At 37.5% G+C, this 26075-nt stretch overlaps 1 protein-coding gene across 4 annotated transcripts in view; it reads right to left on the reverse strand.

The window, feature by feature from the left end:
• Positions 1-2044: 2044 nt before the first annotated feature.
• Positions 2045-26075, reverse strand: part of LOC129278556 (uncharacterized) — a 31043-nt gene continuing 7012 nt past the window's right edge. The window contains exons 1-8 of one of the 4 annotated variants that reach the window (XR_010296074.1): positions 19487-19989; positions 14147-14404; positions 12889-13194; positions 9856-10002; positions 9113-9237; positions 8291-8396; positions 2834-4921; positions 2045-2610 (exon numbers count right to left, since the gene is read on the reverse strand). Coding sequence is in view for 3 of the 4 variants with exons in the window: in XM_064111272.1 (XP_063967342.1) it covers positions 4824-4921; positions 8291-8396; positions 9113-9237; positions 9856-10002; positions 12889-13194; positions 14147-14404; positions 19487-19517 (1071 nt within the window). In the remaining variant the exon portion in view is untranslated. Of the gene's footprint in view, positions 4922-8290; positions 8397-9112; positions 9238-9855; positions 10003-12888; positions 13195-14146; positions 14405-19486; positions 19990-24224; positions 24450-26075 lie in introns of those variants that run through there. The other 3 variants (XM_064111274.1, XM_064111273.1, XM_064111272.1) reach the window with 3 other exon arrangements.

The following is a 26075-nucleotide window of genomic DNA, read 5'->3' on the forward strand; positions in this document are numbered from 1 at the left end:
TCATTGCAAACGAATTCCCTCCTGTGTGTGGCAAGCTACTTGCTAAAAAATGCTTGGCATGTACGTTTGGAGCAGATTGTCAGTGGTGCAAACAATGACATGATAAACAGTTTTTCAACCATAATAATAAAAAAAATCGGCGGGAAATTTTTTATAATTATATTATGGATTCTCAGATTGCTGATTTGGGGATGTACGTAATGGGAGGAACAAGTTATTGAGTTTTCATAACTAGATCTAGTTGTTTCAGCTTTCGTTTTTAGTCTGGTTTCGTATGATGCCGCGATGTTTCATCTAATTTTTAATTTTGACAATGTTTCACTTTGAAGTTTTATTAATTTCTTAAACATTTTACTTTGTTAAAATTAAAAAAATATATTAAAAAGAAACACGTACCAATATCATAATGATTTTGTTAGATAATTGGATTGTTTTTGTTTGCTTGAAGTTTGTACTTTTTTTCTCTTTCTTTCTTTTCTATCCATGTTTCTTCATCTTTCTATCCTCCTGCTTGCCCTTTTTTGTTCCATCTATCTTTATTTCCTATCTTTCTTTCCAAATTATTTCTCTCTGTGTTGATTTTCTTTCTTTCCTTCTTTCTCTTACTTGCCTTCTTTATAAAATTTCCTTTTTTTCCTTCATTCTTTCTTTCCTTAAACTTTTCTTTGCTTCCTTCTCCCTTAACTCCTCTCCTTTTTCTTTTCTTTTTTTCTCCCCTTCCATTATTTTCTTTTTAAAAATTATTTCCGCCCTCTTTTTCATTCTTTCTTTCATTCTTTATTTTATTTTTTCTTCTAATATTTTTTCCCCTGATTCTTTAGCCTATTTCCCTCATCAGCATCAGCCTGGTTAGGTTTGAAGGAGAGATAGAGTTGGATGTCATCGGCATAGATATGATAATCAATATTATGGCGTTGTAAGATATGTCCCAAACTAATCAAGTAAATCGAAAACAAAGTGGGCCCGCCCACAGAACCCTGCGGTACACCGTGAGAGAGGGGCATACTACTTCCTTTCTTTCTTTCTTTCTTTCTTTCTTTCTTTCTTTCTTTCTTTCTTTCTTTCTTTCTTTCTTTCTTTCTATATTTAATTCAAAGAATGACTGAAACCTTTTTTTCTCTCTTTTATTCTTTCTTTCATCCTTTTTTATTCTAACTTCTCTTTTCTATCTTTCGTCTCAATTCATCCATTTTCTTTCCTCTTTTCTTTCTCTCCTTCATTCTTTCGTTCACCCTTCCTTCCAATTCTTTATACTTTTTTCACAAGCCTTCTTTGTTGATCTTTTTTTGTCGATTGTCCCGTATTTCATTTTGTGAAATCTCGTCACCCTGGTGTACACTATAAATCAGACTTAACTAAGTGAACTGCCCCCCCCCCCAAAAAAAAAAAAAAAAAAAGAATAAATAAGAATAAATGAATAAATAAATAATTCAAAGCAGCAACGGAAATAGTCATATATAGTGACAACCCCGTCTGTAAGCAAACTGATATACCAGTAGGTTCCATGGAAATACTAGCTTGATATATTCAATGGCAGCATCTTGTACTTCGTACTTTTTGATAAAATATTTGAAATATAACATCAGAATCGACAAAAAATACAAATAAATCAGGAAAATTACGCCCAAACAAAATAATGAACATATCAACAGAGCTTAAAGATTATCACCTCACATTGGCGGTCATGCACAATTAATACGAGCTATATAATTATGAATGCGTTTCTATTCTTCATTTTCCCTTTTCATGCTATTCCCGATACTTCTATACCCTTCAGTTCTTTCCGGATAGTATTTGTAATCCAATGATTTTGTCTCTTTGCACTCCAATGATTTTGTCTCTTTGCACGTAAACAGAGTTATCACAGATGCGCCAGCTGCAGATCACCAATACTTATATGCAAGGCAGTGGCTTAAGCCTCTAAGATGGCGCATAATGACATCAATGCCCAAGGTCCATTCTTGCAAACCATATAACTTTATGCCAAACACAGCACAATATATAAAAGATATCAATGAAAGGCATACAAGATTTGTACTACATGTATTGTATCAAAATATGAACATTTATTGAATATGAATCGTATGCAATACATTTTCAACAATATATTTGACAATAACATTAGTACATAACTGTTATACTAATTCACATATACATTTACTCTACTTTCTGACGAGTCAAACTTGACTAATGGCTTCTGAATTATTACAGAATTAAGTGAAAACGAACCCATACTTAGTCAAAGTGACTCAGATATCCAATACAATGGAGTCTAATCCAAGCCTACGTCATCCCTAGTCAAATTTGACTCTGGAGGTTTGTTGATTTAGCCTTCTACAGTACTCGCCCAAGTGCTACATCTATAGTCTACAAGCACAGACTCAAATTTGACACTGTAACCAATTATACCATGTCTAGAGTAAAGACTAGACTCCAAACTCTCGGTCATTGTCAGAAATATTTTGGTAGAGGCAGCCACAGTACAGAGTGAAATAGTCTCACTCCTTCAGACTCTGCATTATGCATTATGCAAATTGTGAAAACCAAAGGTCTGTGCCTACAGACTACTACTGCTACTATGATTTGACTTAGTTGAAGAGATGTGTATCTCTGCATCCAGGCTTATACAATGTAAAGGGTAATATCAAATATGGTTACTTTGGGGAAGCATTCAATGCTACAGTTGTTCTCTATCTTCAAGCCCATCCACTGCGCATCACAGATCAGTGAGTTTGAATAATTCAGTTTCAAATGTAAGTACCAATTTCTTTTCTCTTGAAAGTATAACGTAGCATATCCCAACCAAAAGTTGATTGTATTATACAAATCACACGAAATCATTCAATAATATGGCTTTTTATACAACTCCAAAGTTGATGTCATGACCCTGACAATATATTTTGTATCGTTAAGTTTCATCGGCTTATCAACGATGCAATTTTTAGAAAAGTCATGGATTCAATTTTGTAAAAGGATATTTCGGACCTGGCATATTCATTTTTATTTTCAAAGGGAAATCAGGCAATCAAGAAGGAAGCTATTTTGATAAATATGTAAATTATCAAAACATTGTGATTACGTTGATTTGATGGTATAGTTACTGACTTAAGATTTACATGCAAGATTAATGAAATATGAGTAAACAAAGGTCAGAATTATACATACAAGAATTATAAAATGTATAAAAATGAGATGCACCGATGCTTTTGAAAATGTAAGAGACGGAAAAACGATATTTCAAAAAATCTATATACATGTGTGTAATGCAGTCAGACAGTAACTAATAAATACAAAGTTGTTATTTCTTTAATTTTTTAGTGATTTTAAAATAAAAAAATATATAAAAGTAAAATAAGCCCCCTCGTTCAAGAGGGGAGAAGAAAAAGAATAATAGTTTTCTATTTAATATCACGCCACATTAATCTAACTGTTCTTTCATGAAACAATGGATGAATTCCTATAAACTAACCTACTGAGAATGATAATAAAATCGCCACAGAACACAGATTTATATGAATATTTTCATTTGATTATGTACTTATAATCATTTTCAGGATAATATACAGGATTCTAAAGTAAGAAAATTGGGAATACACATTCTTCGATTTGACAGGTATATATAATATACCACTGTGAGAAATTGATGTAAGTTTATACCTTCAGAGTCTTGTAAGACCGAAGTATGGAATATTTTAAACTTCTAACATTTTTAAATCTCCTATCACTTTCTGAGGAAATTGTTCTTATCTAGATTAATTTAATGATTGAGATTTTAGAAAAGGGAGAATATCTAAACAAAAATCTCTTTTAACAAAAGCCTCTTGGTGAAAGCACAGTTGAAAAATATCCAATAAAGAAAATAATAGAATAGAAATATGAAAGATGAATGGTAAAAATGTATTTTTTTATTTAAAAAATCTATTGTGTGCACATTGTGTTTTAAAACTATTAAAAACAGTGGTACTAGGTGTAATGTGATTTTAATGGTAACATTTCAGTATTATAAATATCATCTCAAAACTATCAGCTCTAATCACCTAAACATCAATATCCATTTTAAATTCGTAAGATAGCATCATTGATTGTACATGTACAATGATATATGGACTATAAATATCTTAATTTACATATAATACAAGTATGGATACATGTTCATACTTAATTGTTCTAAATTTGCAGCCTCTTTAATTTGTGCTTGCATTCAGTACACAAGATATTGTCTTGTGAATAAGCCGCTAGCTGTCGTGAAAATACCGGCCTGCATTATTCGACACAGACTGCAGGCTCATATATTTCTGACGTAACATTCCTTAAACTTCTCGCAAAGTTCTTAACTGAAGGTTCAGAAAGGGACATCTCAGTGATTATTTTTGACAATTTTTGAAAGTTTTTAGAACTCTGGCAGCCAATTGGCCGAGAGCAAATTCGTCGGTGAAAAATCACTGGGGTGACGCACCTTATAGTATAACGCTCCCATTGATGACGCTTCATACGAAAACCTAACTTGTGGAGATGATACCAACAGTGTGTATAACGTCAAACACAGACTTTATCCATCTAACATAACCATCCCTTAACTTTAGCCATCGCCAATAAAGTTATAAATAAAATTAAAATCCAGTAGACATTGTGCAGTGAGACTTTCATACGAATTTGACCGTGTTTTTTAATCGCACTATAAAACGTGCACGGCCATTATTGCAAGCGATGAGGGTAACTCTTATGACGTCATATACTGAGAGTAAAACACAGAAAAACTGAACGTTTATCTGGTACACCAACCATGCATCCATAAATGCATCCATTTCGAGTTGTTCCAGCTGTCAGCGTCTTTTAAATGAAGAAATCTCCTCGAACTTAACGACACTCCTGCCTTCGTCCCCCATGACAGGTTGATTTGAAGAGTCCACGCAAAGGTATTCTAGAACGATAAAGGAGAAAAATTCACATACTTAGGGAGAAAATATAGATACTTAAGGGGAATGATATGTCATCTAGCTGTGGCTGGAAATTTGATAATTCCATACAAATAAAAATCACAAATTACTTGAGGTCACTTTGATAGTAAAACGTGAGAACTGTATACATTAAAATTTAATGTGGTGCATCAAATAAACTAATCCATACACTATCTTAATTTGCGAAGTCATGAAGAGTTGGATACTGATACATGAAAGCAAATGAAATAAAAACAAGAAATGCCATTAATTTCTCCAAATTTAATATATAAGAGGAATTATTAAAAATTTCATTTTTGGCATATCCTTGGGCCTTCGTCAGTGCAAAACCTTTACATTTCCAGAGACGAGTCCCTGTTGGATGAACACAGTGTGTTCACATGGACAAAGTGAGACGTGAATCACATTGTTAAAATGCTAAATAGTGTGAACATAATTTCTCTTTCACACTGCTGACTCCAATACAGCGTACGCGTTGAAAGTGTGTTCATATAGTGCACTATGTGAAGATGTGATTTACAACATTAAAATGCTCAAATACACTACTCAAAAAAAGTTAAGGACCACTTTTTAAAACGTACATAAAGATTTTATACAAGGTGTTTTATTTCTGGAAATACCTCAGTACAACTGTCCTAAATGTCCTTAAACACGCTGTAATCAATTTCACGCATGGGTGGTTTCAGTTGTTGCACAATGTCTCTCGCATCACTGCACATCCTGAAAAGTGGGCCCCGAGGGGTATCAGCTACCGACATGAAGTGGTAAAAACGAATGTCTGAGTGTCTTTCAGGCAGTTCAGTAACGAGTGTGACCACCTCCTGCAGCAATAACGGCTTCACAGCGCTGTCTCATGGAGCTGATGAGGCGATTGATGTCTCTGACGTCCAGTGCATCCCATGCAGCCTCCAGAGCCACACCCAGCTGCTGCAGTCCAAGTGGATGGGCTTCGAGCTGCTCGAGACTCCTCCCCATCATGTCCCAGACGTGCTCTATCGGGTTTAAGTCCGGGGACCTCGCTGGCCACTCCATACGCTCAATCCCCTGGCCCTCAAGGAACTCGGTCACCACCCTAGCTCGGTGGGCACGGGCATTGTCATCCATGAAAATGATGTTTTGTCCCACATTTTCTGCAAATGGCACCACTATAGGTTCAAGGACCTCATCCCTGTACCTCACTCCTGTCATTGCTCCCCCTGGGACCACGTAGAGACGAGTACGGTTGGCGTAGGTGATGCCTCCCCACACCATGACGCTGCCTCCCCCATAACGGTCATGTTCTGCAATACAGGGGTCTGCAAATCTCTCTCCTGGTCGCCTCCAGACTCTCAAACGTCCATCATTGTGGTCAAGGGAAAATCTGCTCTCATCTGTGAACAGAACTCTACGCCATTGCTGTCTGGTCCATCTGACATGCTCCCGGGCCCAGTTGAGACGAATTCTTCTGTGAGCAGGGGTGAGTGGGACACACTGAGCTGGCCGTCTGGCATGCATATTGGCTCTGTGAAGTCGGTTACGGATTGTTTGAGTGGAAACAATCACTCCAGTTGCTGCAGCGAAGTCATTGTTGAGGCGGCGTGCACTGTGAAAGCGGTTGCGGAGGCTGAGATTCGTCAAGTAGCGATCATCTCTAGGGGTTGTCGAAACTGGTCGGCCACTGCGGGGTCTCTCGGAGTATAGCCCTGTCTCTCGGTGTCTTTGATTTGCTCTGCTAATGACACTGTGTGACACGCCCATCATTCTGGCTACTCTTCGCTGACTGAGGCCAGCTTCCAGCATCCCTAGGGCTCTGGCTACATCTGTTTCACTTAGGTGGTGTCTTGGCATTGCTGTTGTAGGCAAGTTGGAAGCTGGCCTCAGTCAGCGAAGAGTAGCCAGAATGATGGGCGTGTCACACAGTGTCATTAGCAGAGCAAATCAAAGACACCGAGAGACAGGGCTATACTCCGAGAGACCCCGCAGTGGCCGACCAGTTTCGACAACCCCTAGAGATGATCGCTACTTGACGAATCTCAGCCTCCGCAACCGCTTTCACAGTGCACGCCGCCTCAACAATGACTTCGCTGCAGCAACTGGAGTGATTGTTTCCACTCAAACAATCCGTAACCGACTTCACAGAGCCAATATGCATGCCAGACGGCCAGCTCAGTGTGTCCCACTCACCCCTGCTCACAGAAGAATTCGTCTCAACTGGGCCCGGGAGCATGTCAGATGGACCAGACAGCAATGGCGTAGAGTTCTGTTCACAGATGAGAACAGATTTTCCCTTGACCACAATGATGGACGTTCGAGAGTCTGGAGGCGACCAGGAGAGAGATTTGCAGACCCCTGTATTGCAGAACATGACCGTTATGGGGGAGGCAACGTCATGGTGTGGGGAGGCATAACCTACGCCAACCGTACTCGTCTCTACGTGGTCCCAGGGGGAGCAATGACAGGAGTGAGGTACAGGGATGAGGTCCTTGAACCTATAGTGGTGCCATTTGCAGAAAATGTGGGACAAAACATCATTTTCATGGATGACAATGCCCTTGCCCACCGAGCTAGGGTGGTGACCGAGTTCCTTGAGGGCCAGGGGATTGAGCGTATGGAGTGGCCAGCGAGGTCCCCGGACTTAAACCCGATAGAGCACGTCTGGGACATGATGGGGAGGAGTCTCGAGCAGCTCGAAGCCCATCCACTTGGACTGCAGCAGCTGGGTGTGGCTCTGGAGGCTGCATGGGATGCACTGGACGTCAGAGACATCAATCGCCTCATCAGCTCCATGAGACAGCGCTGTGAAGCCGTTATTGCTGCAGGAGGTGGTCACACTCGTTACTGAACTGCCTGAAAGACACTCAGACATTCGTTTTTACCACTTCATGTCGGTAGCTGATACCCCTCGGGGCCCACTTTTCAGGATGTGCAGTGATGCGAGAGACATTGTGCAACAACTGAAACCACCCATGCGTGAAATTGATTACAGCGTGTTTAAGGACATTTAGGACAGTTGTACTGAGGTATTTCCAGAAATAAAACACCTTGTATAAAATTTTTATGTACGTTTTAAAAAGTGGTCCTTAACTTTTTTTGAGTAGTGTATAATAGTGTGAACATAATCGACACTTTGACTCCTATGCAGTATGAGTTTTCGATTTGTTCACACGATGCACTGATGTTTTAATCCCACAAGTCCTGTTTTATCCCATAGTTACCATAGTAACAGTGCTTCTCATCCAATCAAATTCAAGGAAAGTTGCCAGACCAGATAACTTGCTTGACAACACATGTTATTGAAACGCTCCCCAGGATATGGCACTGCTAAGCAAAATGTATAAAAATTCAAAACTCACTTGTGAAGACACAACTTCTGAGTGTGGAGAGAACGTCATCTTCAGTCTGGTAATAGAAGAACCGTTCATCGGCTTGGCTTATCTGTTTTGCATTACTTTCAACAGGCTGCAAAGAATTTCATACAAATGAAGAAAAATAATATTCCTTTTAGAAGCAAATAATCTGTGTAGCTTTTATGGTTAAATTAGTTTATTCCTAGTTTAAACAAATCGTTTGTGTCATTAAATAATAATAATAACACAAACTTCATAAGTGTGTTGTTATTTGGATACTTGCTTCAGTTGTTCAGAAAATCTGCATCACTAATGGAAGGTCATGAATTCCACCCCCTCCCCCAACAAATTTTTTTTTAAATATATTACAAACAAATAAATAAACAAATAGATACATAAATAAATAAACAAATAGATAAATAAATGAAATAAAAAATAAAATGAATAAAAAAATAAATAAATGAAATGAAAAATAAATAAAAAAACAAATAAATGAATAACAATATAGATTTTAAGTTCAATGTGAGAGTATCATTCATAAGCCAGGTCTTCATATTAATATAAGATGGAAGAAGGGTGATTAATGGTGATTTTCCTGTTTGGTAATTAAAGCATTTTAAAAACCATATTTATGAAAATGGAATGATGCAAATAGGAATATGAATTCTAAACCAGCAACTAAATGTAAATATAAACCCATTCCAGTATCATTCCGTTGAGTTTTCCATTCTGATTTATTCATTAATGTTCTATTTAAAAATGCATCATTATCATCATAATTGTTTTCACAATGTTTCCCTAAATAATTTATGTGAAACTTTACAATACCTGGAAGTATATTTTGCCATTCGTGTCGACCGCCATGCATTTAGATGAGAAAGAAACTATTACAGGAGACCCATGGCTACTCTTATCCGTCTTACTAGTGTTAAAGGTGTATAGGTTTATCAGATCTGTTTGCGAAAGAAAAAACAAAGGAAAGGTAATTTGGACGTGTTGACCGCAATAGTGAAGCTAATAAATAAGTGAAGTTATTTTGGAAAATAAAAGTGTATCAAGTAGTATATCAACACCATAATAGCCAGCAGCTAAGACATCATTATATTATCACCACTACCATCATCATCTACACCATTATCACATTATTATCACCCCAATTATTATCATTACCACCACCATCGTCATCATCACCACCACCATTATCACCATCACCATTTAACTATCACCTCCATCATCATTATCATCATTATCACCATCATCATCACCATCATTATCATCGCCAATACCATCATAACCAACATCATCATCATAATCATCATCATCACTACCGCCACTACCACTATCACTTTCATCATCATCATCATCATCACCACCACCATTATCATTATTGCCATGACCTCCATCATCATCATCATCATCACCATCATAATCATCATCATCATCACCACCACCAACATCACCATCATCATCACCGCCAAAATCAAATAATCAATACATGTACCACCACCACCATCATCATCATCACAATAATCACCTTCCCTATCACTATCACGCTGCTTTACAAAACTCACATCTATCCTGTTCAGTCTTGTCCTCGCTCTCTTCTAGGAAACAGATATTGCCCGCCTCGTCCAGCCCAAGGTATTTGTTCAATTTTTCGGCTTTGAGATACACTTTCTTCATCTCGTAAAGATCGACCTTCAATCCAATCCCTTTCCCTGTACGAAAAACAAGATGAAAACATTCGTTTTTTGACTGAGTCTTCTGACGCATGACCCTGGCGCATGACTGACAAAAATGAAATGAATTCAACCAGCTATTGTTAAAATATTTCACATTTCACTTACACCTTTTCAAATCAAATGTTGCTCTTACCAACCTAAAAACCTGTCGGAGACATGCACCCATGGGTGTCGATCACGGGGGGGGGGGGGGTGGGGGGGATATATCCCCCCAATATTTCAAGTGGGGGGATGGCCTGTATTATCACCCCCCCCCCAATAATTTAGGGTAGAAAATTTATAATAACGATGATGAAAAAATGAAAAGTTTGATAAAGATGATTATAGTGATGATTATAGTATGCCATCAATCAGTTTGTTTCCCTCGCAATTTGTGTATATTGTTATTAAATAAAAACATTCTTTTCCAGGACTTTTAAACAGATGGGTGGAGGTTCAAGATGAAAAAGAATGAAATGTTTATGTATATGATATTTTTTAACACATGACATAAAAGGACCCCGACGAAAAACAACTTTTGTTGATAGGGTGTTTCATCCCACCAGTGGTAATATGATCATATTTTTACATTTTTTTAATAAGTGAAATGGTTTCAGAAAGAATAATCATTCATTTATCTCTAAAGCGTATCTTCGGATATGAACATCGGATGTTTTTTTCTTCATGTTATTCTTGTTATTGTTATGGACTTGAATATCTAAACTTGATTGATTTTTTCTTATTTTGGCAAAAAGAAATCTCTTGAGTTTGGAAAGGGATGACAATTTTTGCATTCTGTATGAGCACACTCATGCGGTACGTAAATTTCATTTTAACACAATATATTAGCTGATATTACATACTGATGGTTCAAGAAAATGTTGGAGAAATATCATAACATGACAGTTGAGTTTTGATTTTTTTATGTTTGTTTTGTTTCATGCACTTATAAAGCATTTAAAACATGTTAAAATCCAGGGTTAAAATCGTCTAAGGAATGACGGTAAGCCCGATGGCGCACGAGAAGTCACACAGTTTGTAATTTGTGCTATAGTCTTAATTTGTCCGAATCTGCATTTTATCATCATGCATTAAGAAGAAAAAAGATATTGCCCGTCGGGTTAGATTTAAGAGAGAAGTTGTATACATCATGCTCAATTATAAAAACAGATCACTTTGTACATTGTCCAGACAATTTTTGTCATTTTTTCTTTCGTATGAGTTTAGAAAAGGCTTACTTGTAACACAAATTGACTTTTCAAAATATTATATAAGTACAGTACACTGCAACAATGAAGGAATTTCCAAGAACACAGTGGCGTAACTACGGGGGGGGGGGGGGCACGTGCCCCCCCCCCCCGAATCGACTGGCCAAAAAAAAAAAAAAAAACGGGGAAGAGGAGAAAAAGAGGGAGAAAGGAAGAGAAACGTAGTGGGAATGAAGAAATTATTGTTCATTATAATGTTACATTATAATAATGTTATGTTATAATACATAAACATTTTTTCATAACTTTATTTTGCTCAGGCCTAGATGTATTCATTGTTCCCGGTGCTCGCATTGTCTGTTTAACGTTTTTAAGTCAATATACACCAAATATATTTCCTCGCACTTCGACTTATTATTGTTTTATGTAGTGACATATGGTTCTTTTTCTTGACTTCTTAAAGTGATTGCCCCATTTTAAGGTGTTAATATAAAGCCTTTCCTGTCCGTGCTTACGTTCGCACTAGTAGATTGGTGAGATATGTCTGCTCTTCATGAATTCCTAAAAATCAGTCCTTAAAATGTCCCTTTCTCTGATCTGAATATCAAAAATTTTCAGCTCGCGCTTCGCGCTCGCATCATTTGTTTAGTGAAATACGTATCGTATGGTCTTAGTGAATTCTTATAAACAGGTCTTAGAATGCCTCTCTTCATGTCTGAATATCATAAATTTTCAGCTCGCGCTTCGCGCTCGCAATATTTGATGAGCGAGATGCGTATTATCATGATTACAATGACTACAAAAAGTGCTTCATGTGTTTAGATGTAGCAATATCAGCAAGCGCTTTGCACTCGCATTAGATGACTATGGTGAGATATGTATACTCTTATTGGATTCCTAAAATATAGTCCTTAACATGTCCTTGTTTGGGGTCAATATTTACAAAAATCTCAGCTCGCGCTTCGCGCTCGCATTGTTTGTTTAGCGAGACAGATATGTATCATGATTACAAAAATTTGCTTATGATGTCCATTTTTGGTCTGCATATCAAAAATTTTCAGCTCGCGCTTCGCGCTCGCATTATTTGAGCAGTGAGATACATATCCGTTTAATGGCACTGTCCTTAAAATGTCCCTATTAGGTCATATACCTGGCAACTGAGCGCGCTTCGCGCGCTCACTAAGTGACTCAAAAATTTTGCTGGTGCCCCCCCCCCCCAATGCCGTGACTCACGGTACGCCACTGCAAGAACACCATGCAGATCAACCACTCCCAAATGTCCTAACTTGTGATTTTAGTGGGGGTAATCTTGAAAGATCCCCATCCACAAGAACATTTGTGTCAATCATCCCCCCAACCAAGAATACCGATCGACACCCATGCTTGCACGACAAGATAACGATGTATGCCAACTTGATTAAAAGCAAGTTGTTCAATACAATTATTTTATCAAAATACTCTGTATGGTGGATTAGTTTTAAGTGAACCTTAAGAATTCATCGTACAGATGAGATAAGAGTGGTTTTTAACACGAATCTAGCGAAGGGAGAATAATCGAAGATCGGAACGATGGTGTTGAACTTGGAAAAAAAAAATCAAAACTTAACAAAACAAGCAATGGAAGGGTAAACGAACGCCTTGAAAGAAACAATGTTGAGTTGTGGAATCTACTTACGGACTTCATCGGCAAGCTTCATCTGTTGCGTTGCCACCAGGACTTTGACCAAGGTATCCGCCTGTTTGACGGTCGGGTCCACTCCTCGTACCCAGGTGGTTAACATTTCAAACGCCGCGTTTCGAACATGCCCTTCCGCTGCGGTCCACATAGCCGCAACATCGCGGTACGGCAAACCGAGGTTGAGACCGAGTGGCACGTATTTCTCGGTGGGGATACGGTTGGCCAAGCATTGGACCTGCATTTCAGAAAGGCCTGGAACTTCCTTCTTTGAACTCACGACGTACTTCAGATGATCATTACCGGCTTTAAAAGGAACAAGGATGAATGTTGATAAGTATCATGAACTTTGAATTTGAAAGATTGAGGAATCATAAACGTGGTGAATCTGCAGACAAGGAATACTGAAACAAAAACTAAATTTAATGTCACTGAATACATTGTAAGATAGACTTAAGCTAATTATATTTATTCCAAAGATGAACCGTACATACTGAACCATGAATGTAAAGTAATAAGTCCAGCTTATGCTTACATGTTTGTCTTTAAAGATTTAACAATATTATGGCCTAGCATTTATAATACTGTTATGTTTCTAATAACAATAATTATAAAACAACATCGCTATCAACTACTTCACCAATATAGCACAGTCAATATTAAGGGAACATTTTATCAAAGATCCTTGGTTTTTATTGGCTGAAAAGCGCCTATCTCTGTCTGTAACCATAGCGACTGTCAGAGAATGACATGTTGTCAGGCTGACATTTTTAATGAAGCGGTCCACGGGTATAGTTTTTTTTTTTGGGGGGGGGGAGGGAGGGATTTTCTCCAGATGAACTTTGGCGACCAGGATACTGTGTCTTACCTGGATTGATGAGGTCATTCTCCTATATTTCAAAAGATCTCCACAATCTTGTTTCACAGTGTCCCAATTCTTACGTTTATCTTACCCTGATTTACGAGGTCCTTCTCCTAAAGGTCTATGGTCTTTCTTAAGACCACCACTCAGATTGTTAGCTGTGTTTCTGATTTATGTCTGTTTTACCTGGATCAACGGGACCCTTCTCCAAGATGCCAAGTTTCTTCAGAACCACGCTCAGGGTATCCACATCGAGAGTGGGAGATTCTTCTCCCAGACATCTATGTTCTTCGACCCCTTCTCAGGGTGCTAGTTGTTCATATAAATGTCTAGGATCTCAAGAACCTTTTGCTTAAGCCGGTGCTTGAAGAGTTAAAGTTCTTCTACTTGTCTTACCTGGATCAATGAGGCCCTTCTCCCAGATGTCAAGCGTCTTTAGAACCTTGATCAGGGTTTCTGCAGTGTTCCTGTTCTTCTGCTTATCTTGCCATTGGATGAGGATCTTCAATGTGGCCTCCCGGGAGGACGAGAGTTCTGAAGAGTTGCGGATATCGCTCACTTCTTGGACCTTGAGGCCTAGGATCTCGCCCAGTTTGTCCTGCAAACCAGGCATCACCTTCTCGCTAACTCGCCATAGTTGAACCTCGGTGATTGCTGCAATTAAGGCAAATAATGTATTTTAAATATGAAACATCCTCGTCTTTGACATAATTATCGTAAAATGGTAATCCATGCATTTACTCTGCTAATACTTATCAAGACAATGTATTCCCATGAAGATTTGTACTTTTTTGCTGGGTATTTCATTTTGCCTAGATAAATAAGAGCGCGAAGCGCGAGCTGAAATTTTCTCATAAACTGACCTGTTAACAGGACCTTCAAAGGACTTTTTGTAATCATGAACAGGATACATATGCCTATATAAACAAATAAGCAATACAAGCGTGAAGCCAGAGCTGAAAAATGTTCACATGCTGACCCAACGAGAGACGTTTAAAGACTGCTGTTAGTATCAGCACCACAATTAATGCGAGCGCGAAGCGCGACTTTTATTTCTTAAACTGACCTGATAAATGCATAAATAATGTGAGCACCAAGCGCGAGCTGATTTTGTTATATATTTTGACATGGACAGGGACATTGAAGGTCTGCCTGTAAAGGATAAATGAAGAGGGCATCTATATTACTAAACCATTATGCAAGCGCAAAGTGCGACCTTTTTTCCATATATTATTAATGACCTAAAACAGGACATTTCAAGCATTATTTTTATACCATGAAGATAGTAACTAGTATATCACTTAAAAACTAATACACTGACCTGGAGTATTACAATATAGAATATATCCTACGTATCTCATTTACAAATCATGAAAAGTGGAGCAAAGTTTGATAGTGGGTATACACAAACGGGATTATCTTACAAACTTGATAATCGAGCAGGAATCGAGATTAAAATTGTTGAGAATAATGATCTGTAAAAGCCCGCATATTTTTAAGCATATTTCACAATAACAGAATACATCGAGAAGCGCGAGCTAAGATTTATACTTGCCTAAAAATGAGGATACAATTACGTACGGTTGTGATAGAAATTATACCTAAATACGCATTACAACATATTTATTTATTTATTTATTTATTTCAAATATTTAAAAGAAGGGTAGCCCAATCAGCAACAAGCTGGTTTTCGTTGGGGCCCTTCGTAACAAACACAAATATCAAACATGGTGACATATTCAAATATAATCAAAGAATAGAGCATAAACTAATATCAAAAATCAAATGATAAAATAATCATAATTAACTATGGAAAATAACAAAATAAATGAAATATGATACTGTACAAATGTATATTCTACATCACCATATATTTGCCGAATATCTTAATATTTATGTTTCACTTTTCACTCAGTTTCTCTTTCATCCTCCTTCTCTTGATATTGATATTGATATATTCATATTCCACAATCATCAAAGTACATTTATAATAAATCATTTTAACACTGAAAAAAATGCATAACACACAGGATTGAAACGTAGCAATGAAATGAAAAAAAGTGGAGGGCCTACTAAAAAGCAAAGCTTGTAAAATGTAGACCCCCTATCAAAATTTTATACAAGGGTAATATGATATAAGTAGAGTAAAATAATCAGCAAAATTCTATAAAATTATATATAAACACTGTAACACAAATGTATTTACACTATATACAAAATTAAATATTGACTTTAAAATAATCAATACTACCGTGTGTAAGTATGAGGTTCACAAAATATTTGATTGAATCAATAAGAATTCAGAATAAATTTTTTGATGAGTAATTTAAATCGGTTTAGATTAGCTGCCTCTTTTATTACTCTGTCCAGAGAATTCCAGAGTTTTGGTCCTGTAAAAAATAGAGTTTTGCTAGAAAATACTGTTCTACTTTTGGGTAAGTGATAGTCATTTGAATGTCTCGTATTATATGAATGTAAAGTATTGTTTCTCATAAATTTCTTTTGTAGGACATTAGGTACACTATTTCTATCTAGCTTATACATGAATTGGAATAGTTGCAAGCGGTACAGGTCATTGACTTTAAGAATACGTTTATGACGAAACAATTCATCTGTATGAGCTCTAAAGGACATATTGCATATTATTCTCAGTACTTTTTTCTGAAGTAGCAAGACTTTATTGAGTCTCGTTTGAGAGGCATTACCCCATGCCAGAATTCCATAATTAAGATATGGTAGAATTAATGCACAATACAACATGGATAGCGCCTGTGCTGGAAGAGCGTTTTTAAGCTTATTGATGACTCCAATATTTCTTGCCACAGTTTTGCAAATATTGTTGATATGAGCATTCCACGTAAGCTTGTGATCAATAGTAAGACCTAAGAATTTTGTTGTTTGCACTTCTTTGATTTCAGTATTATCTAAAAGTATTTGATGCGGTAGATGTTTCAATGAATGACTAAAAAGCATATAATTAGTTTTTTGCAGATTCAATGACAGTTTGTTGGCTTTAATCCAGTTTGTTACTTTTTTAAATTCTGCATTCATAGTGCTCACAAGTACATGTGGATCATGATGTGTAAAGAAAATATTGGAATCATCAGCAAAGAGAATAAATGAGATAACATGAGATGAATTTTTCATATCATTAACATAAAGTACAAATAGCAAAGGGCCAAGAATACTACCTTGTGGAATTCCACAGGAAACTGGCCTTGTTGGAGATTCTGATTCATTTACTGTAACAAACTGAATTCTATCAGTAAGATAACTCCTAAACCATTGTAAAGCTGTCCCTCTGATACCGTAATTTGATAGCTTACATAATAGTATTTCATGATCTATTGTATCAAACGCTTTTGAGAAGTCAAGGAATAACACTACGGTGTGATCAGAATCGTCAAAAGAAGTAGATATTTTATTTATTAATGTCAATATAGCATGAGTTGTATTATGTTTTTCTCTAAAACCGAATTGATTATCACATATAATACTATATTTCTTAAGGAAAGCAACTGTCCTTTTATAAATTATCCTTTCAAGAATTTTTGAGAACGAAGTTAGCAAAGATATTGGGCGGTAATTACTAGTAATTAATTGGTCTCCCTTCTTGAAAATGGGTATAACTTTAGCTATTTTCATCTTCTTTGGGACCTGGCCAAGCTGCAACGATAAATTAAATATATGAAGCAGAGGATCAGCAAGAGAATGTATAATGTTTTTCACAACTCTATTTGTAATGCTATCATAACCGGGAGTCTTTTCTGCTTTCAAATTAAATACAATCTCAAGTAATTCTTCTCTATGAACTGGAGTAAGAAATATTGAACTTTCATTTTGTTTATCCAAAAAGTCCTTAAACGAATTTTCTACAGGCATAATATTTCCAGCTAACTTTGGTCCAATTTGAGAGAAATATGTATTAAATCATTTGCTATAGAATGAGTATCTTCAACCATATTTCCATCTACACATAATTTATGAACAGCACTAGATTTGTTAATTTTGTTTAGGGCCCCATTTATTGTTTTCCATGTATTTTTAAGGTCGTTTTTATATGAATTTAATTTTTCTGAATAAAACCTCTTTTTTGCTATTCGGATAGTAGTTGTTAAGGTATTTTTATAAGACGTGTATCTATTCCTTGAAATATCATTTGGATTTGATATATACGAAACATACAGATTATTTTTCCGATTTATAGACCTTAATATCAATTTTGAAACCCATGGGAGCTTTGGAACACGTTTATAATCGTAATTTCGATATTTCTTTAAAGGAACACAAGAATCTAAGCAGTCATTGAAAGATTTCAAAAATATGTCAAATGAGTCATCGACATTCACATTCGAGTTATAAACGTCAGACCAATCAACAGAGCTTAAATCTTCTTGAAGGCGTTCAATATTTTTATCACTAAAGTTCCTCCCTTTGCCTTTTGATGTTGTTTTTCCAGCCGATTGGGGGTGCATGCACGTGACCACTAGCTGCCCCTTAGGTCATTTAGCAGAAGAACAGGTCACCAGTTCGTGTGTAAAGTCGTGCGTCACTAATGCTGCAGTCATATTTCCCCTACGGCAGCCATACGGCGAGTCGAAAAGAGCCGTTTTATTCATTTTTATTCAAACCTCCTATAGTGTAGCTGGTATGTTAAACGGCTGTTTTCGAGTCGCCGTACGCCAACGTATATGGGAAATGTGACTGCGCCATAATACTGCCATTTTCATGATACAGCCCCTGGTAAGTATTGACAACAAATACTTTTCCATCCAAAGTCGATTAAGGACCTTATGGAAATTAAAGGCTCTCCATTAATTATTTTCTTTCTCTTTTTTAAGTATACCCACACCAATGTATCACATTGCGTGATGGTGGCCAACGTATGCTATTGCCTATCGGCCATGTACGTGATGTAGATTCTAAATATATCCATGATGGAGTAATGGTTTGTTTCATGATTTCATCCATGGATTCTACAAAGGAAATCCTGCGACAATATGGGATTATCATTTCCGATGTTTAAAATTGCAGCCAATATATATGGATATGCACATCGTTGTTATATTGTTGTATTGGTGGTATATAACAACAGAATAACAACAAGAATAGATGGAAGGAAAATGGTGGATAAATATCCAGGGGGGAGAGAGATAATCGCTTAGTAGGGGGGGGGGGGGGTCTACAACAAAAAGTTACCCATAGAGGAAAGAGTGGAAAGAGATGCATGGGAAGAGGGGAACAGAATAAAGGATAGACAGACCATGCAGAAGGAGTGAGAGCTATAGGGAGCGGGTCGTAGAGAAAGGGGGGGGGGGGTAGATTAAGAGAGAGAGGGGGAGAGAAACGGGAGAAGGGGAGCTATAAAGCTCGAGAGAGAGAGATATAGGGAGTGAGCGGGGTGGGGTATACAGGGAGGGAAAGTGAAAAAGAGAGAGAGGCCGGGGGCGGAGGTAGATCAAGAGAGGGGGAGGGGAACAAAGTGTATACAGGCAATAGTAGGAGATGATGAGAGAGAACATGATGCACTTATTAATCTGGATGCATCCAAGTGACGTAACGAGTCCGGTCTTCAACAAGAGGTTTATTACAGTAAGCGAGCCTCTAGATCTCGAATTCGCTACCACATACACCCCGTGAATATGCATCCATCCACGGGATGTCGCATAGTCATAGTATGCACTCAAAAACTATATATACCGTACAGTTACATACGCACTAAAACATAATACTCACTCGTCTTCAATTCAGACTGCCCGTTGCCCATACCTCCCGTTTACAGTTGTGAATATAGCTCCGTGACATCCACACATGAAACGGAGTCGATAAATAGGATTTATATGACAACGAAGATGATGGATGGGGTTGACAGATGAGCAGTGTGATAATAATGACTATCGCCTTAGTGATGAGGCTGACAAAATGGTGATGCATGGAAGATCGAAATGCGAATAAAATGCAAGATGAATCGCCGATACGATCACAACTTTCGACGGCACGGGATATATTCCACTGTCAATTTTCCACCAAAGTGGGTTACGAACATGCATTAGTCCATGGGATATAACAATATAATTTCCATACAACAAATGGTGCTGCGCGCGGCTGACGATTGAAAACCCTCGTATACGACAACTGAAAAAAGGCGATGGAATAACATATATGCACCGAACTCCCCGAGGGAGTGTATATTCAGCGCAAGCAGCGGTACGGTGTCCTCTCTTTAACAGAAGAGTGTGTGTGTGTGTGCATGTCGACTGTGGGTTAAGCGTGCACGTAGGTGTGTATGTGTGCTCGTTTTGATGTGCGCTAATAATGTTATTCCACGCATATGTGGAGTGCTATCTACCAAACAAAATCATGAAACCATTTTATGAATGGGGGACTGTCATATTTCGATCATCCTATTGTTGTGTTTGGTTTACATTCTCAGCAGTAGGTCTTGATATCGATTTGTCACGAACGGGGAGACGGGAGTTTCCCGAGTGACCACAATACCGCCATGCCCTTTTTATACTCATAGGCCGGTAATCTGAAGTCGGGTTTAACCATAGAGACGTTACTTAGTATATATCTCTATGGGTTTAACTTAGACCATGGTCTAACTCTGTGCTAAATGTATGGGAAGCCAACGATGTCAAAATTTGGTTTACATTGTATGTTTATTAAATTCATTGTGCTCTTTCCCAATTCTTTAACGGTGAAGATAATTATCTTATGTATCATTCCCAGACAGTTAAGAAGATTTGAGCGTCAAACAAGCTGATAAGTTGAACCTCTACTTTTAGATATTAATGTCACAGTTGGCTTTCCATAGTTAAACCACAACTTTAAACCAGAGTTTAAATTAAACCAGACTTCAAAATACAGGCCTTAGAATGATGCTCTGTTTTGCCGCGATGTTCGATTTTAGAGCTGGCATGGATCGAAATCCAGGGAAACAATCGAAACAATGAGGACAATTTGTTTTAAGATTATTTTATGACGTCACAATCAGATAACTGCTTAAACCTTACTTTAATCGGTGCCTTGAAAAAACAAAATTTCAGGTACGTGTACTGGATCAATGGTATGTAGGGTAACTGTACGTGGTATTAAGACGTTTTATATATATATATATATATATATGTATATATATATATATATATATATATATATATATATATATATATGTGTGTGTGTAAAGTTATACATTTGTATACTTTCTCCCATACGTGTACTGTATCAAAGCGATAGCTTTGATCCAGCTGAAGCATGGCGGCTTGTCATTGTTCGAAACCCACCTTCACCCGACAAAGGAAATTATAATTGGTATCGTGTCGAAAATCTGTCTATCTGACGGTCAATCGGATCGGGGTCGCCCTAGCCACTAACCCGTCTCTGTGGTCTAGTGGTTAAGGCACCGGCGTTCAAAGCTGGGGGCCCGGGTTCGATTCCCGGCAGAGACATTTTTTCGGCATCACCAATTTTTCCAAAGGGTAGATAGCTCTGGGGAACCTTGATTTAAGCTACGCCTACCATTGTTCTCTTCATCCATTTCTTTACAATATATATATATATATATACACAACAAAAAAAGTAAGTCCCCCCTAAATCAAATTGCTGTAACTTTTGAACGGAATTATTTTGAGACATGATATTTCGTAGGTGGTTTTCTGCACTCATTAAGCAACTCCTGGGGAAAAAATTGATTGATCGGTGGAGTCATGCATGAGTAATTAAAGATTGAATTAAAAATGACCATTTTTGAAAGTCACAAGAGTCGTTTTTCAGATTGTGCAAATACAAAGTTGGGCAAAAGTTGTTTTTAGGTGAACTTATGGTGTTAATGCTGTTTTACTATCCATCATTTAGTCACTCCACACACAATTTGATATCGTATGTTCATGGTTGAGTGAGCACAATATTGCAGGGGCCGCGGAAGTGGGTTGGGGTGGGGGGGGCTCAGCCCCCACTTTTTTCCAAAAGCATGTAAAAAAATGTAAAAATGACCATACGATTGTGATTTTGTGCATGGTCAGCCCCCTCCCCCACTTTTGGCTCAGCCCCTCCCCCACACTTTAAAAACCGTTCCGCGGCCCCTGTATTGTGACGTATCATCATAGGGTTTTTTGGTAGTATCCTCTTCAACTTGTTAGGTCATATTAAAATTTGAAAATGTTGGTGGCTCCCCCGATTATAGACAACTCCCCCATTTTAAAATTCTGGATCCACCACTGATTTGTCCATAAATTAAACTGATCATGAGAAAGTGTTAGGAAAAGAATACATTTATGCAGTATAATGAATATTCATTCCTAAGTTTCGAATGTGCTCGCTCAACCATGAAAATGTTAAAAGTTCGGAAAGTGTGTGCATGGTGATATAAATGATGGATGATAAAAACAACAGCAATTAAAGTCACATTTGAAACCGAATTTGCCCCCAATATTCACCTTATTACCCTTTAAAATGAGTCTGTGACATTGAAAATACACATTTTCCCACTTTGATGCGTGCTCACTCATCCATAAATGAACAAATCGATTTCATTTTTGCACAGAATTCTGCCGATAGGTTGATAAACATTACTGCCAAATGACATTGCTAAAGACAGCCTTGATAAAAAGTTACACCATATTGAATAAGGGATTACTTATTCTTAAACATATGCACCCATAATGTACACACGTCTATGAGAGAGGAAGTCAAATTTTTAACAAATATGAAATGAGGGTTTGTTTCATGGACAGTTTTTGTTACTTCTGCCAACAGTTATTTCATGAAACTTCGCACATGGCTTCAGAGTAACACTATCCAAAAGGCGCGCACACCAAAATAACAATTCGATACGGCACAGAGTGGGGCCAAGGCCTTAAACTTTCTTCTCATTCGAATAATTTTCGAATATTGTGTGCTCATTGATGCATTAAACATCGGGATTTTCATAACAATCAAATCAAATGAACCATGCAAGGAGGTTTGTGACAGATATCCATAGTTACAAATTGCATTTTTTCCAATAACGTAAAAAAGAGCTAATCACATTCCACATGTTCATTCAAGCGTGAATGTTTAATTAAACGCCTTTGAATCATTGAAGCATGTTATCATCATTGGGGGAAGCAAGATATCATCCCAGTGCATGATCATCTCATCTATGCTACTGACCGCGATTTATCGCTAATCTCCGAAGAGCGGAGGATCAAAACAGAGAGAGTTAATTGGTCATGAACATAAAGAAAAAGTGGATAAAAGATCAGTTTCAGTTACCAAAATGAAACAATACTTGCCTATGATATTTGAAAATTGTATTTTTTGTTTTCAATAAATGTTCATTGAACCGTGAAACGATAAATATTGTTGAAGATACTCTTCCCAAAAATGACTGTTATCATATTCTATCATTTTTATTGATAAAAATGTGTAAAAATCAAATTTTAGCAAATTTTGACTTGTGCTTATTTAACCGTGAAATTTAGCCAAAAAAGTTGTATCGTCTTTTAGAAAGTATCTTTTACAAGCCTTCTGACTCTTTTTCATGATGAGAATGTAGAATTAGTTCCAATAAAATGGAATCAAGGTCATGATATTTGGCTTGTGACTTTTGAAAAGTGACATTTTTGCCTTCTGACGGTGCTCACTGAGGCATGACGTAAAATACGTCCATAACATTTACTCAGAGGGTAGCTTATAAAATTACCTATACGCTCATGTAAAAATATATTGATAACTCGCATTGGTTCGGAAATTATTGATGTTTGTTTAAGGGGGGACTTACTTATTTTGTTGTGTATATATATATGGAAAGTATAAGAGATGGGCCTCACATAAAGGAGGCTGTTGCCCTATATACCATTGATCCAGTACACGTGCCTGAAATTTTGTTTTTTGAAGTCACCGATTAAAGTTAGGTTTAAGCAGTTATCTGCTCGTGACGTCTTAAATAATCTTAAAACAAATTATAGATATATATATATATATATATATACACTTTTACTTATATGGAAATGTATATATATATATATTTATATACATATGTAAGAAAATATAAGTAAAAGTGTACAAAGAATAAAGTTAAGATTCAAACCGAAAGGAAAAATCACGAGCGGAAACACCAGAGAAGGTGATACAGAAGAGTGGGGTGGGGGGGGGGGGCTTACAAACTGATACAAATCCTGGTTCTTTAACGAAATTAAAAATTATCTACCTATATTATGCCATTTGGGGTGAAATTCAAAATGGTAAGAATTTTATTGAATATCTTAAAGAGCCACTGAAAGAAAACAGATACTTTACTTCAAGGTTCTTGCAAACATTGAGATGAAAATAATTATCTTCTTCTCATATTATGAATAAAATAGATTAAGATCAAGAATAAAATAATGAGTTCAAATGCGCATACTTCGTGCACAAGGACATCTCAATATCACGTACATGTTTCACTTGTAAGAAATGTGGTCTTACTTAAAATAAATATATCTGATTGACTCACCAGCACTGGGTTCCTTTATGCAAAGGCGAAGATGTAGAACATCAAACGACTATAAATTCATTGGGATCCTTTAATGCGATGTCCATGAACAAGATAAATGCGAAATATATATATATATATATACAACAGATGGAGAAAAACGATGTCGCGATGAAGAACGACCGCGCCCGTGAGGCCTCAGCGAAACGCGTCGCGAATAGGGTGACACGAGATGTTCTCCTGTACCTTTCCTTTCCTTTCCTGGTTTTCTCCCTCCGCTGCTTTCGGAGATCAGCCCTATGAAGGCAATAGTATCCATAATAAATAATCATCCAGGGTTAAGTGTAGACAGGACAAGTCGTAAAGATATAGTTCATGCAGTTTAATTATGGTTATATGCAGGTTCTGAGCATGTATCAATATGTTTCAATCGACACATATGAAGTTTATAGATAAAAAATAATGTCTTAAGAAGCAGGCAGTCTTTGATAGAGACTGGTGGATCAGATACAGGAGGAAGAAGTACAACACAAGTGAACAGAGTAGGGTTTGCTGAGTTATAAGAAGAGATCACATCTGGGTAGTCTTTCAGAGATTCATTGAGTAAAGAAATAAACTCAAAGCGAATTGAGTTGGAATGGGGACATGTGGCGATAAAGTGTTCTACTGTTTCGTCTGCACTATGACAGTGCTGGCAGGTTGAGTCAGCGGTCTTAGCTATTTTTTTCAGTCTGGTTTGAAGAAGGTAGGTGGAAGAAAGAAGCTGTGCTCTCACTGTCAAGGCCTTTCTAATCAAGGAGGATGGAGGGTTTCTTGGGTAGAGGTCCTTGACGTCCATAGGCAGATTACCTGCCCAGACTGAAAGACTGGCTTTCAAAAGGATGGTTTGCTCTAGATCCTCATTGACATTTCTCCTCATTGCTATGTTGATGGTGCGCTTCCAAGTGTTGTATTGAGGTGGATCTGTAATTAGATCTACAAGTGGTGGGAGATGATATTTGGACAGAGTATCAGCAAACATCCGGATGGTTGGAGTTGTTTTCTCTGAGGCATGAAGAAAGATTCTAAACTCGAACCGACAGCGATCAATAGAAAGAATTGACCCAAGGAGGAGGAGTCTGTCCAGTTCTATCTGAGCAGACACTGGAATCAAGTCTGTGAGAAGATACACAATTTCATCGGCTGAAGTGATTGGTACTCCTAGGATCCTTTTGAATAGCTGAAGTTGTGTTTTGTTCAGTTTCTTTAGCATTGCCTGGGTGAACTTCAGAGTAGCACAGCCATAGAGCATACGTGGGATGCAGTAAGACGTCCATAGGCGGGCAGTCACTAAAGGCACAAGACCCTCCGAGTATGCACCAGTTCCTACCATTGCATAGAAGGTGTTCAGACCTCTTGTAGCGATCATATCAGATTGGTCTGATTTCGTACTGGTCTTGAGAATTCCTAGATGGGTGTGTGAATCTGTCCGCAAGATTGCATCATTCCCTACTGTCCAACTATCCTGGTTACTGGCTTTGCGGGGATTGGTGACCACGATAGCACTCTTAGATGGGTTGATACGATAATGCCAACAAGAAGCATATTGGAACGTCACTTCAAGCATTTGTTGTAATTCTGAAGGGGAGTTGCTTAGGAGAGTGATGTCATCAGCCAGTGCAATCACACCTGCGTATTCCGATCGTATGAAGGTGCCGAGCCCAAGTGACTTTAGATGTTTTATGAGGCCATCAACGAATACGGTATATAAGGTGGGAGAGAGGATACCACCCTGCCTGACCCCTTGAGTGATAGGAATGGGATCTGACACATCTCCATCCCAAAGAACATGGCTTTCCATCCTTGAGTGTAGATTTTGTATGAGACGAACAA

This window comes from Lytechinus pictus, chromosome 16 (assembly GCF_037042905.1).
Source record: "Lytechinus pictus isolate F3 Inbred chromosome 16, Lp3.0, whole genome shotgun sequence".
Lineage (NCBI taxonomy): Eukaryota > Metazoa > Echinodermata > Echinoidea > Temnopleuroida > Toxopneustidae > Lytechinus > Lytechinus pictus.